Here is a 14,438-nt window from a genome sequence, read left to right on the forward strand (position 1 = left end):
AATTCAAGTCTTTGGAGAGTTTTGAAGGCTCAAGCAGATCTAACAATTAAAAAAAAAAAAAAAATGGCTTTTGAGATGCACTGAAAATGGACATTCAAAATGATTTACATTGACGTAATGTGTACTTTAAGGCAGAACAATACAAGTTTATGGTATATTGTTTTATTTCATGTTCTCAACATGGTCACAGTTATAGTTAAACATCAATAGGGTCTCATCATCTACTTAGAAACAGAATGCATATTAAAACCATAGTTCTCCTCTCCTCATTTGGTAGTAAAAAAAGAAAAAGAAATGTATGTTTGAGTGGACGCACATGAAAGGCGGTGAGAGTCATGTAACAGTCGGCTTATTAAAGAAGATCATGACAAATTCAATAAGTACATTTGGTAGCAGAAGCAGTGTCATGTTAATATGAGAGTCTCTTTAAGGTGGAAAAGGACTACACCGTCAATGCGATGGCTGAGCGAAAAACAAAAAAGTATTATACAGACTATGTACACGTCAAACAAACCCCCAACACTGAAACTTTCCCTTTATCATCCATATTCAATTTCTATATGATATGCTTTTTTTCTAATTTCTCACATTGGTTTGTGATATATACAGTGACACAGGCTTTGTATAGAAAGAAAACTATACATTAGTGTAATGATGTTTTTAGGGAGTAAACAAGTGATACACATGCCGAGATGCAGTGGCACAGAATTAAATGTAACAGCAAGCCAACATCACAAACAAAACCGAATCAAACGATAAAACCAACCAACCGAACAAACCAAAGATGAGAAAGAACTTAATAAAAAGAAAGCACATTTCTTCATTTTTAAATAAGCTCACATTTCAACCAGAGGTGCTAGGCATCAGCTGCATGCAAAGCTTTGTGATGTTTTGACATGACCGTCCAGTACTATACAGTACAAAGCTGAAGCACCACAATACATTTACAAATACACTGCACTGAAATCCATAAAAAACATTCGAAGGTGAAAAAAACCTAAAAACAAATAAACATAAAGACTCTTTCTTGACAGTTCTCTGAAAATATGGTCAGTTGTTCAGTCAGAAATGGCTTCGGGTGATCGCATTCGTACACAGAGACGGACTGTCCCAGTCTGATTAATGTTGTACTGTACAAATTACTGGCCTCGGTGCATCTTGGGAAAAAGCCAGGTGTTATGAATCCAGATAATGACATGGACACGGATTTATGCTCTATTATCCGTAAGCTTCTATTACTCTACGGACGTGCCCTTGCAGCACTTCATTACGATTAGGCTACCGGCTAATATTTTCCTTTATAAACTATTGACGATCAGTGTTTGATTTTTAAGCCCAGATAAACAATAAACAGATGCTTCCTAATTGATTCTATTTTGGTAAGAAAAAGAGGTTTTGAATGAAGAGAAGTCTACAGATTTTAATATGTTCATCATCATCATCATAATCATCATCATCACTCATTTAACAACGGTCAACTGTAACACTGATAATATCTCTGGAAATATGCAATATCTAGAGAATATTTTGTACAATATACATGCAAGAGTACTTTAGTTGACATTCCTGACTGTAGGTTGCAGGTAAAACAGAGACCAGGGAGAACAAGTTTTCGGTGTGGGCGAGAAACAATATGGGGTCAGACGTATATGATGTATGATGTTAGAAATATGATATAACAAAAACAAAGCCAACCAATTGGTTGAAATTCTGAATTTACAAAACTGAAACATAGATATTGCACATACTTAGTTAAAAAAAAAAAAATCTGAAAAAAGAGAAACAACGCACAGCAAATGTGGTAACTGCTGACATTGGTCTCAAGCTCATTTCAGCCGTGGTTTCTGTACATTAAGTGATTATTTACAAAGACAAGTGCTGTTCAGAAGCTCTGTGCTTGAGTTAAAAGAGCGTCGACACACCAAACGAATACATCGAATCACAGCTCTGTCACCGTTTATCTACTTACAGTATAAAACAAGTCAAAAATTGAACCGAGAAAGGGGATATGTGTGAAAAAAAACCATGTCCAAATCCGTTTTGAGTGAGAACACATCCATCCGACCCACTGCTACATGTTATATGCAGTTTACATTACATTAGATTACATTACATTAGCTGTGTTTCTGAGCAAGTGAAAGGCATTCTCACAGGAGGACAGAAGAATATGTATCAAATCTACTTCATTTCCACACAGAAGAGGGCACACGCTCAGCCTGCTGAGAAAAACCAACATCTCTGCACAAACTAAGCTTTAAAATATGGGGGGAGAATTCGATCAGCTTTGAGGTGCAGCCTGCTTTCCTCCGACACAATCACTACCCCTAATGTTAGACGTCAAAATAGCCTTTTCATCGCACCGGCTTAACCATAAACATCTTCAAATGTACATTTGTTTCATATTGTTTTATTCATCTCTAAAAAAATAGTTAAAAAAATAAAACCATGTTGCAGCAGTGGCCGGGACCGACTAGTCGAGGCCGTGGAGGATCCACCAGCGAGCTCCCTTGCTCCGCCCTCCCCCTTCCCACAGTCCCTGTGATTGGTTTGCGCTATGTAGATCCCAAAGGAGGCGGAGCGAATACAAGCCGGAGATTCCGGGAGAATCTTCCAACTCAAAGGCAACCAATAATTTCCACGTTGTTCAATTGGCCACCTACCGAGTTCAGTGTCAGTGAAAACTAGTAACTCCTACTTCGTAAGTATAGAGCGAATACTGAGATTTTATCTGAGGCTTCGGATCATTTTTGTTCTACCCCAATAATAACAATAGCTGCTAATATTATTATTATTATTATTATTATTATTTTACAAAATACTATATGCACGACATACACAAAGCAAATCTTTTTTCTTTTTTTTCTGAATAGCTCAGTCACTGCTTTTTAATAATTGGCACGTTATAGTCCCCTAACTATATCACAGAAATGTGTGGTCTACAGCTACATTAAATACTGGAACACCACTCGTTGTGACCCACTGCTCTCTCAAACCGTCGTTCTAGCAAAAACATAGTTTCTGCAAACTAACAAGCAGGCTATTTGTTAATGCATTTAGGTAATTAAGTACAAGAAAACAGTTGCCACGGTCTTTTATGCATGCTTTTGCTTCACCGCCAAAGTCGAGAGGGTTGAAAGTCTCTAAAATGGAGCCTAAAAGAAGAAGAAGCAGCAGCAGCAGTTTGTCTGGGGCTCTACAGCTTGAGCAATGACTGGTAAGAACTGATGATTTGAGTTCTAGCCGCCCCAGAAGGCCGGTGCTACACATTGTGGCTCCCTTTCCCAGAGGAAACGGGCGCTGGATGAGTTACGTGAGTCAAGGTGCCCTTTTGTTCATGTCCTGGTAGGCAACAATCCATCGCACGTTACAATCTAAACAGAGGCCCAACGGTCACCCCGCAAAAAACGATCCCATTCCCAAGAGTTTGCAGAAGGGCTCAAACCACAGTGCTGATGCCGCTGTGTTTGGGCTTGGTGCTGCTGGCCGCCGGAGGAGGAGCCGGAGGCTGGCTGTGGTGGTGAGGTGCATGCTGGGAGTGGGAGGGGTGCGACGGGTGCGGCCCGTGGCCGTGGGGGCCGTGCGAGTGGCTGTGAGAGGAAGAGGGGCCGGGCGGGGGGTGGTACTGGTGGGGCTGGTGTTGAATGTGCGCTGGGGGGTGGTAGTGATGGTGGTGGTGGTACGGAGGGGGATTCTGCATGTGGCAAAACTGAGCATGGTGGGGGTGCATCTGGGCTTGGGTCTCAGTGACGGTGACGCCATCGCGGGCAGTGTGGTGCAGGTTGGTAGGGTGCGGGGTGTGAGAGATGAGTGTGGGGTGGGAGGGGTGGGAAGGGAGAGAGGGCGACTTGCCCCGCTTGGTGCCGAACAGGGAGCCTAGGAGAGAGGAGGAGTTGGGGATGGACTGCTGGCGGGAGGGGCAGTCGCGGCTGGAAGTGGCTCTGCGCCGTATGTGGGGGCTGCTAATGATGGACCCCTGCAGGAGGACGAGGGAGAGAGAAGAATGGAGAAGTTAAACACGAGATGTGTACAGCATGCTCAATGAGTCAACGCTTTCATTCACTATTGTGAATTTTTAAATGTTCGTTTAGGGTGATTTAAACGTGTAATTATTAGGGTTGGGAACCAATCCATTTTTTCCATTACAAAAACAAAAAAACAAACACCACCAATGATTGACGGTTAACGGTTCTTGGATGTCCAAATCTTTGGAACGGCACAGTCCAGTTCATTAACAAATCACTCTTATAAGCCAGTTGATTTTAATAAAGCATTTGAAAGGGCTACGTTTTTGGTTTTAGTCAGTGTAATGGCTCAGTCACTGAACGAATCGATTTGATTCTTGAACTGAAGTTATACTTTTTTTTCCAAATCAAGAAGAACCGCAAACTGTTACTATGACACTTAAATCAGCTTTGACATAATAATTTGCCATTTTTATTATTAATAAAAAGCATTCAAATGTAGCTAAAATGTTTTTGCTTAGTATGTTTGTTGGAAATAATTAAAATTATGCAGAAGCACCCAGTGGATTCAGAATTAAAAATAAGTGTAATCCAATTAAATTATTTATGATTCCCATCCCTAGTAATTCAATTTTTCACATATTTTAAGTCACAGAACCGAAATACATTCACTTTCAAAAGTTTGGGGTCTGTTTTGAAAGAAGTCTCTTATGCTCATCGCAATTATTTGACCGTAAAATAAAAACTGTTTTATTAAATATTATTACAAATTCAAATGTTATATATTTTAAAACGTAATTTAGTTATGTGATGGCAGAGCTGAATTTTCAGCATCATTCCAGTGTCACATGATCCTTTAGAAATCACTGATTTGGTTCTCAAGAAACATTTCTTATTATTATAAATGTACAAATAAAAAAAAGCTGTGCAACATAATATTTTTGAGGAACCATATTTTTTGAGGACTCTATAATGAATAAAAAGTTTAAATGAACAGCATTTATTTGAAATAGGAATCTATTGTAACATTATAAATTTCTTTACTGTCATAATTTAATACATCATACAAATTTCTTTCAAATTCTTAAAACAATTATACTGACCCCAGACTTTTTTTCCCAAACATTATCACATAAAAAGTACTCTAAAAATCATTAATTTTATGTCATCATAATAAAAAAAACACAGCACCCAAGCAATGCATCGTGATCATCCATCAGCAGTTAATGCATTTATAAAAGACTGAAGCAGATCCCTGAAAGCCATGCATTACATGCAAAAGCTGGAACAGGCAAGATTAAGTTAGTCAGCATTTAGTCATGTTAAAGCGAGCATATGGGCTTTCCTGCATCAATCTGGCACACATGATAACCTAAATGGATGTAAATCCAGTATTAAAGCACCACCTTTGCTATACTCCCTCGTGTTTATTATGCTTATCTGCACACACAGAAGGGAAACTATTTCGAGGCATTCCGAGAGGTAAAAGGTGCTTAGGGCTGGAGAGGAAGAGGTCAAGTGGTTGGAGGTCGGTGAGGAAATGAAGACTTGCACTTTTTGAAGTGCTGCTCTAATGCAACACTATCGTTCACTTGCAGCGTCCAAGTGAAACATGCCATCAGGAATCAAATCGAAACAATTTACAAAGTAAAAAGACACTCAGCCCATTGTACGTGACATGGGATGTTTGCATTAGTTGAGTCATGCTGACTAAGTTGGACCGTGGAGATGTTATGATATGTGATGTGAGCCACGGGGGCAGAATTCCCCGTCATTCCACATAAGCTCCACAGGAACAGGCAGCTCGTGCATGCAGGGTGGCCTACTTAGTCCAACAACAACACCACACACATACAGATAGTTGAAACTACTGAGCAAAGAGGCAACCAAAAAGAAAAAGATGGTAGACAGACTAGAGAAATAAAGAATAAAGCAAAGTTGCAGTTTCAAAATGCAACAGTGTCACACAGAATATCGGCCTGTTGTAGGTCCTTGCATCCTATATCACGGTACTTACTTCCATATTGCTGTCTAGAGATCCTGCACTGCTGCGGCGCCCCCGCTTGCCTGAGCGAGACATGCAATATGATAGATTAGAGCACGCTCGAACAGTCAGATATATAGAGGCGCGTGTAGAAGCGTATATATCCTGCCTGCCTACAGGGGCGCTATTGAGAAATGAAGCAAGCAGCCGTAGTCTGAAAAGGGAGGAAGGGTAGAGCCAGGTGGGTCGGGAGCTTTTAAAGGTCCAAAGGATGAGGGTATACTGGTCCTAGCATCAATAAGCATAGAGCTACATCTTCAATAAGTGTCTTATGCAAACTGGGTTTTGACGACTACAAGCAAACTGAAGATCCCTACTAGAGCTGCACGATATGCCAAATGAAAATCGATATCGCGAAATGGCTTACTATGATCGTCAAAACGCACAGACTGCGACGTACATAAATAAACATACACACTACTGGCTCCAGAACGGCACTGCTCATCCAATCAAATGTGAGCACTGCCCACAATCAAACTGAATTTAATTCAGATGAATGGAATAAAAGCTTGATGGTTTAATGTTTGAAAATGAAGAAATCAAGATATAAATATTAGTATTGGATTTTTTCTTTAATATTTTTTTATTATTATTAAATATTCAAGTTTTTATTTTAGAGTACAACAGTTACAAAATTACAGTATATTTCTTATTTAGTTTAATATATTATTAAATAATAAATGTTAAACCCAAGTGTGAAATAAAATAATAATTAACAATAATAATAATAATAATAATAATAATAATAATAATAATAATAATAATAATAATAATAATAATAAAAAGCTTAGCCCTAAAAGAATGGTTTGCAGTAAAATGTCCTCAGGACAATAATAATAAAAAAAAAACACCTTACTCATTCTAAAATTATTAATTTGCAGACATTGTGTTATTTTTTCAATATCGTGCAGCCCTTATCCCTGCACTATATCACAGAAGCAACAAAAAAAAAAAAAGAAGAAAAGAAGAAGCAAAAACAGTAAAAAATAAAAATAAAAAAAAATAATTCATTATCATTTTTGATGTATGGTCAAATACAAATGTGGCAGCTCAGACTGGCAGAATGAAACAATCGTCAATCTGAAATAAGTATTGAATGACTGAATGACAATGTTAGCAGAGCTTTCAACAGTTATACATATAGATTCTTCATTATTATACAAGAAACTGTGCACATTTTCAGTGCTGTACGGGATTGTTGGAGTGGGATATTCATAGCTTTGCCAGACATATCTCAGGGTTCACATGTGTATTGTCTCTTGCCGTCAGACTCAGCGACCAGCTCGGTCGAGTTCAATTCACACTTGCTGAGTGTGACTACGCTGTGAACTGATTGTTCTAACAGAGAAGACATGTGAGGTCACACACTATCCGTTTTTTTTCCTGTGTAGTGACTGCCATGTTTAGAGCTTAAAACCATCTGCTAAATATGGTGAGAAGATATTACAGCTCACAAATTGTGTGAAGGTTCAATTATAGAGTGGGAAAAACGAATGTGCATCTATGGCAAAGGGCATTCATTACAGGGCTTGGTGATATACGTTACTACTATTATTACTATTATTACTATGTATGAACTTACAATGAACTACACTTTTTTATTTAACAACACAATTTATTAATCTTAGGTAATGTTAATTTCAAAATTTACTTATAGATTTTTAAATTAAATAGTTGTATTTGTTATCATTAATTAATAGACTGAACTACATAAACTACATAAACTGTATTTTGATTAATATAATAATTATGTTGATTTTGTTTCTGTGATCTATTTTTCTTTGATTTAATTTGAATGTAAAAACTAAAATACAGTTAAAATTATCTTTAAATTATGTCAACTAATACTAACAAATTAGACCTTACTGTAAAGTGTTACCATTATTATGATATTTTTCAGCATAAAATGTTTATATATATATACATACTTATTTATATACTTATTTTCTCTATTTTTTTTTCATTCTAAAAACTAAAATACACTAAAAAAAATCATTTACAGTTTAGTAATTTTAGTACTTTAACATAAACTTATTTACGTTATCTACTTTTTTTGTTTTTCCATCTAATTTTAATATTTGATTTCAATTACCGAAAACAATTTTAAGAAATAATTTTGGTTTTAGTTAAAAATAACAACACTGTAAAAATCTATTTAAAATAATCAAAACATGTGTTCCCATACTGATTTTGGGACAAAGTCTTTAGAATACCTAATAGTTAAAAAAGATTACATAAAACAAATACAATTATAAATATTAAATTGGCAATAAAGTCCTTGAATATTTTAAATATCACCCAGCTCCCATTGATAAATAATTGAGACTACACTAACGGTTGTGGACAAACACCAATTTAGAAGCAAGCATTCAGCGCTCTACTTTGGCAAGAGGCAAAGTATTGTTTGGACAAGACTGCACAAAATGATCAGAGGTTGTGACAGATAAAGCCAGAAGCACGTCATGTCATGTGGGTCTGTGCACTCACCTGCATCTGAAAGGTCACGTAAGGAGCTGCTGAGGGCACTTCTCTTGAGGCCTTCGCCTATGGCGTAGCTGTCATCCAGACTGGTGCGACTCAGATTGCCATTTCCTGTCTCTTTCTTCAGTCCTGAGCTCTGGGAAATGCTGGGACGAACCACACCTTTTTGTTTCTCCAGTTCAGCTGAAAAAAAAAAAAAAAAAAAACCTTCACTGATAATGTCATTTGATGTCATTTTATACAGGGTTTGTAGTGAAAGTTATTTGTAAAAAAAACACCAGCAGGACCGAGTGTTGTGGAGCTGAGCAAGGCTGCTGGAGTGATTGTTACACAAACACACGTCTCGCGAGCAACGGGACTTTTATTATGACAGGACACGGTCGCCGGTGCCATTTCTGCTTTTCTGTTCATGAGTATGAGGTAACTCAGCTCTGTTTATCATATTAGATACATTTAAGCGTATTTAAAATGATGTTATGACGTTACTCTGCGTTCGCTCAGCGGCTGCTGTGACACTTGTACACACTGCTAAGAGTAAAGTGTTTCTGTCGAGGGTAACGCAGATATGACGCAATTGACAGGCGACTCCCTCAGATGTCCCGGGTCCTTGGTTAAAATAGCAATTTTCTCACAATTTACAAATAGTTGGAAACATTTGGGGTATTGTACACTGTAAAAAAATTGTGTTGGTTTATCTTAAAAAGTAAGTAACCTGGTTGCCTTAAAACTTTGAGTTTATTGAAATAAAAAATTTGAGTTGATACAATGAAGGAAATTTGTTTAATAAATAGAAACTCAAAATATTATTGTATCTGAACCACATAAAAAATGGATAAATCATGAAAATAGCACTATTTAGCATGTTTCACTGCGTCATCAGAAATAACACGCACACAATTACCCAAAATGCTTACAAAATCTTTTAATAATCTTTTAATAAACGTTGTCGAATCTCAATTTTTTTTTATTCTATTAACTCAAAATTTTAATTTCAATGAACTCAAAGTTTTAAGGCAACCAGGTAACTTTTTTTTAAAATAATTTTTTACAATGTAAGAACTCAACTGAACAAAATATATAACACTGGCCTAGTGGTTTTTGGATAATTTACAGCAAAAATACTACATAGTGCCCCTTTAATGCCCATTTGTCTTTCTTTTGTGGACTACACTGGTCACTCTTTCCAACATAATGAAAGTGAATGACAGCCGCTTACATTCTATTCTGTACTTCTCCATCTCCTGCACCTCTGCGATGGACTCCCGCAGGTCATCGGTGAACTTCTTGCGGTCTTGCGGGTTAGGGGCGTTGAAGTTGATGAGAACCTTGATGTCTGCGCCCGGAAGAGCTGAAGTGAGACGCACTCCATTGGGGTAATCTGAAAAGCAGCAGCGGGAGAGGAATATTTACAGACTGGCGGATCATGACAGCACTCAAGACGTGCCCTTTTCAGAGGGACACGCTAATCGATATTCTCACATTTCACAATCACACATGACAGATTTGAATCTTTTTGTCAGAGAATACATCCTAATACACAATCCTTGAGAATTTATTTGTTTTCAATCAAAAGCAAAAGCATTTAATGACCTGTTACACTCATATTGTGTATTCCTGTGCAGCGAAAAGCCTACTTTTTACATGACATGCAAGCACGAAAGTGAAAGCATGCAATCAAAGTGTGGTTAAACATAGTCCAGAAAAGGGTAATATTGGGTCAAAAGGGCTTTGACCCTTCGCTGAGGGTACTTACACTGGTTTTCAAACAGAAGCACCTGCATCCCATATAGAGAGAAGGACTGCCTGAAGCTGTACGTCACCGAATTCTTCTTCTTCTGGAAAATCTTAGTGACCTGAATCGAAAGCATGTCACATTAGGACCCCATCTGTTCCTAATTATCTTCTCTTCTCTTTGAGCCTCCGGAAAAGCTGAGTAACACTTTCAGACTATCTTGTAGACGCATGATGTACACTTACTGACCTAGAATTGGACTAATTTTGTCTTGCTGACCATTACACCATCATAACAACAAGAACATAACAACATAACAAAAGGCGCTATGAAGTAAGACTGTTCAGTCTCATTTTTTCCTGTGGCTATGATGTGTGTGCTTTCTTACCACCAAAAGGTCATTGAACAGGAAGATCTCTCTCTGGTGAAGACCCAACTTCTGAGGTTTGTTCGGGTCCGGAACTTCGAACAGCCTGCAGTAACATACCAGTCTGCGATGTGGTAAGGAGAGCACCTGTATGTGGGCCACAAATATCGATTAGCCTGAACCTGGTCCATAAATGACACACTAGACATGTTCAGAATATCAATAATATCAAGTATTACTGCAGTATATAGTAGGTACAATATGTATATACTCTGCACAGTATAACCAGATGACACTGGCTAAAAAAACAGTATGCTACAGAGCTCACTGCATAGAATACAGTGTCCCATGGTGCAATGCTTTCAACTTGACCTGCCATTACCAGTTCCAACTTTTTTAACATGATTTTTTCTTCTGATTTGTTATCTGACCACACTGTCAAATATTATAACAAAATGTCAATTTGGTCAAAATGAGATCATTTGACAACAATGTAGCATACTAATTTGAAATGTGGAATAATGTTTATTTTTTCACTTATTATTTTATTAAAAAAATATCAAAAACAATATACAGATACTAACTGAGTAATAGATATTATAATAATTTACTTTAGATATTAGTACTGGTCAAATTGATTAATCGCATCCAAAATAAAAGTTTGTGTTTACATAATATACAGTATGTGGTGTATACGGTGTATAATTATTATGTATATAAAAATACAAACACATGCATGTATATATTTTTATATTTATATATATAAAATATTTATATATAATATAAATTAAATAAATATATGCCATATATACTTGCAAATATTTCGGTAACACTTTATTTTAAGGTTAATTTATTAACTAATAACTAGTTGCTTATAAGCATGCATATAACTACAATATTAGCTGTTTATTAGTACTTATAAAGCACATATTAATGCCTTATTCTGCCTGACTTTATTCTACATCCCTTAATCCTACCCAATACCTAAACTTAAAAACTACAAATACAACCTTACTAACTATTAATAAGCAGTACATTTAATTAGGAGTTTATTGAGGCAAAATTATATATATAAGAAGGCACAGCAGCCATATATATATAAAATAAATAAAACTTTTTGCAACTATAGTTATCAGACTTAAATTGTTGAATGACATCAATAGAACAAAAACGGTGAACATTATACTTACACATCCAAGGCCATGGTGCAGAGACCCAATCTGAAAAGAGAAAACGTGAGAAGGATGAGTAAGAATCATAGCAAGAAGACTGAGGGGAGGCTTGAAGGTCAGAGAGTGGTCTCTCTCTCTCGTTATCAAGACCCCCCTCCGTCTACCTGTCAGATGTGACCTGTGCTGTATGAATGGGGTGAGAAGGGAGGTTAATGAGGAGCCAAACTGTTGTGGCTTGAAACTGTGACAGGGAGTCTCGGCCCATTTTGAGAAACCTAATTACAGCACCCGGGATGCAGCGTCTGTAGGCAGGGGTCTCAGGCACAGCAGCCTTCTATCTGAGCTCCACATGAGATCTCCATTATCGCCTCTCCAAAGATGTGTGGAAGATACACCAGGGAAAAGGTTTTCCTGGCAACTAAGTCATGTGTGCCATTTCCATTAAAGCTTAAATGTTAATTATTTCAGCTCTGAAAACCCACAGTGCCTCCAAATTCAGCTGTGTGACAGGGTAATGAAGATGCCACAGCTTTAGTTAGTTTAGCCTTGGGAGAGACCAGCAACTCTGTTGGAGGGATGATGTTTATTGTACTGATCTGTTGTGGATTAAAGAACAACACTAGCTGAACACTATCCTTAGGCTTCCACACTTCAGATGTACATCTAGCAAGGTAACAGACTTTAATTAGACGTAGATGCTAGTGGTCTAACAATCTACCTGCTTTTAATTTAAATCAATAAGGACACATTAAATTGATCAAAAGTGACAGCAAAGACTTTTTACCAAACATTTCTATTTAAAGTAAATGCTGTTCTTGTCAACTTTCTAAGATAATAAAAAACTTTCAAAAATATTAACCAGCACAGCTGTTTTCAACATTGATAATGTTTATGTTAAATAATTATTGAGGACCAAATCAGCATATTAGAATGATTTCTAAAGAATCATGTGACGCTGAAAACTGGAGAAAATTCAGCTTTGCCATTACAAATATGAAATATATTTTTAAAACTGTTATTTTAAATAATATTTCAATAATATTGATATTTACACTGTTTTGATTTTGCATTTATTTTGAATAAATAAATGCAGCCTTGGTGAGCAATATGAGAGTTCTTCATTCTTCATTTTTTTCAATTGCATCACGTTAAACATGTTTCATCCACTGAATAATTTGTATGGTTGCAACTCGCTGTACCGCATGAAAAGATGGTTGAGTTCAGAGCAGGTGACCTGTCAGTAGATTTAATCTTTAGATAACTCTGAAGGCCTCTATGGAGAAGCAAATCCCATTTATCACTGCAGGGCATTACACAACCCTTGCCACATGACTTACATGCATGCACAGTCACCACAGCACTTGTAGATAAAGAATATTTAGAGTCTCAATGTCATGTTCCACTTGAGGATAAAAAAGCAGAAACTGACAGAACAGTAAAACCTATAGATCTAAACTGCATATAGTGGCCAAAACATACAAACACACAATAGGTGAGGGAAGGAACATATTTAATCAAAGGCCTTGGATCAATTCACACCAGTGGACCATGACTGGAATCGATAAAGCGTCGTTTCTAGAACCGGGGTCAATATAAGTTCACACCACGATGGATAGAGATGGACTGTTCCTGTATTATAATCATGCAGATATTAATATGTGCTATGTAAGTAAGTTATATGCTATATATATATATATATATATATATATATATATATATATATATATATATATATATATATATATATATATATATATATATATATATATATATATATATATATATATATATATATATATATAAGTAAATGTTATATTACTTATGCTATATATATAAGTAAGGCACTGTAAGTTACTTAGAAGTGTGGACCAAAGTGACCAAGACACTCACCGGCTTCTTGCCAACAATGAGTTTCTCCACCTTCTGAACCTGGGACACATGGTCTTCGTTTGTCTTAAGCTCTCGTTTTCGGATTCGTTCATAGATGCCCACCAACATCTCTCGAGGGATGTCCTCTCCATCGTCCACTCCTGTGTATAGGAAGACACAAGAAAAACACAAGACAAAGCACATGGAAAATTAGGACATGTAAATGATTTATGGAAATTTTAGGAAAGAATTCAAAATGTAGGTTAAATCATGATTGAAGTATGACGTGAATATATTAACATATCAAAGTTAAAGGTGAATCTCTGTTTGCTTTGCTCATTATTATGCAAGGTTGTGACCAGAGAGATGTCATCACTATCCCAATGAGGCCATTAATCAGTTTAAAGATCACGCATTAAGCTTAATTAGAGCAGACAAGTATCAGTTGTTTGTAGTATAACAAAAACCTCTGAATAACTTTGAAGTGGAATATTTGAAGATTTGATGAAAGCTTATAGATTCAGTTTTCAAAGAAAAAAATGTGGTAACATTTTGGTTTAGGGTCCAATTCTTACTATTAACTAGTTGCTTATTAGCATGCATACTAAGCTATTGGCTTTTTATTAGTACTTATATAGCACATATTAATATCTGCATGATCATATTCTACATCCTTACCCAATACCTAAACTTAACAACTACCTTACTAACTGGTAATAATTAGGAGTTTATTGAGGCAAAAGTCATAGTTAACAGTAAGCTCATTAATTATACAGGTCATTATGTGGCTCATTATGTGTTCTATTGTCTC

General features: G+C 36.5%; 1 protein-coding gene across 8 annotated transcripts in view; it reads right to left on the reverse strand.

Annotated features, from left to right (window-relative positions):
• Positions 1-152: 152 nt before the first annotated feature.
• Positions 153-14,438, reverse strand: part of iqsec1b (IQ motif and Sec7 domain ArfGEF 1b) — a 246,199-nt gene continuing 231,913 nt past the window's right edge. For 7 of the 8 annotated variants that reach the window (XM_067431454.1, XM_067431453.1, XM_067431458.1 and 4 more), the window contains 8 exons: positions 13,649-13,788; positions 11,777-11,806; positions 10,608-10,733; positions 10,241-10,340; positions 9,704-9,865; positions 8,494-8,670; positions 5,980-6,029; positions 153-3,973 (listed from right to left, as the gene is read on the reverse strand). In XM_067431454.1, the coding sequence (XP_067287555.1) occupies positions 3,437-3,973; positions 5,980-6,029; positions 8,494-8,670; positions 9,704-9,865; positions 10,241-10,340; positions 10,608-10,733; positions 11,777-11,806; positions 13,649-13,788 (1,322 nt within the window). In that variant the 3' untranslated portion in view covers positions 153-3,436. The remainder of the gene's footprint in view (positions 3,974-5,979; positions 6,030-8,493; positions 8,671-9,703; positions 9,866-10,240; positions 10,341-10,607; positions 10,734-11,776; positions 11,807-13,648; positions 13,789-14,438) is intronic. The other variant, XM_067431459.1, reaches the window with a different exon arrangement.

Source organism: Pseudorasbora parva, chromosome 22 (assembly GCF_024679245.1).
Source record: "Pseudorasbora parva isolate DD20220531a chromosome 22, ASM2467924v1, whole genome shotgun sequence".
NCBI lineage: Eukaryota > Metazoa > Chordata > Actinopteri > Cypriniformes > Gobionidae > Pseudorasbora > Pseudorasbora parva.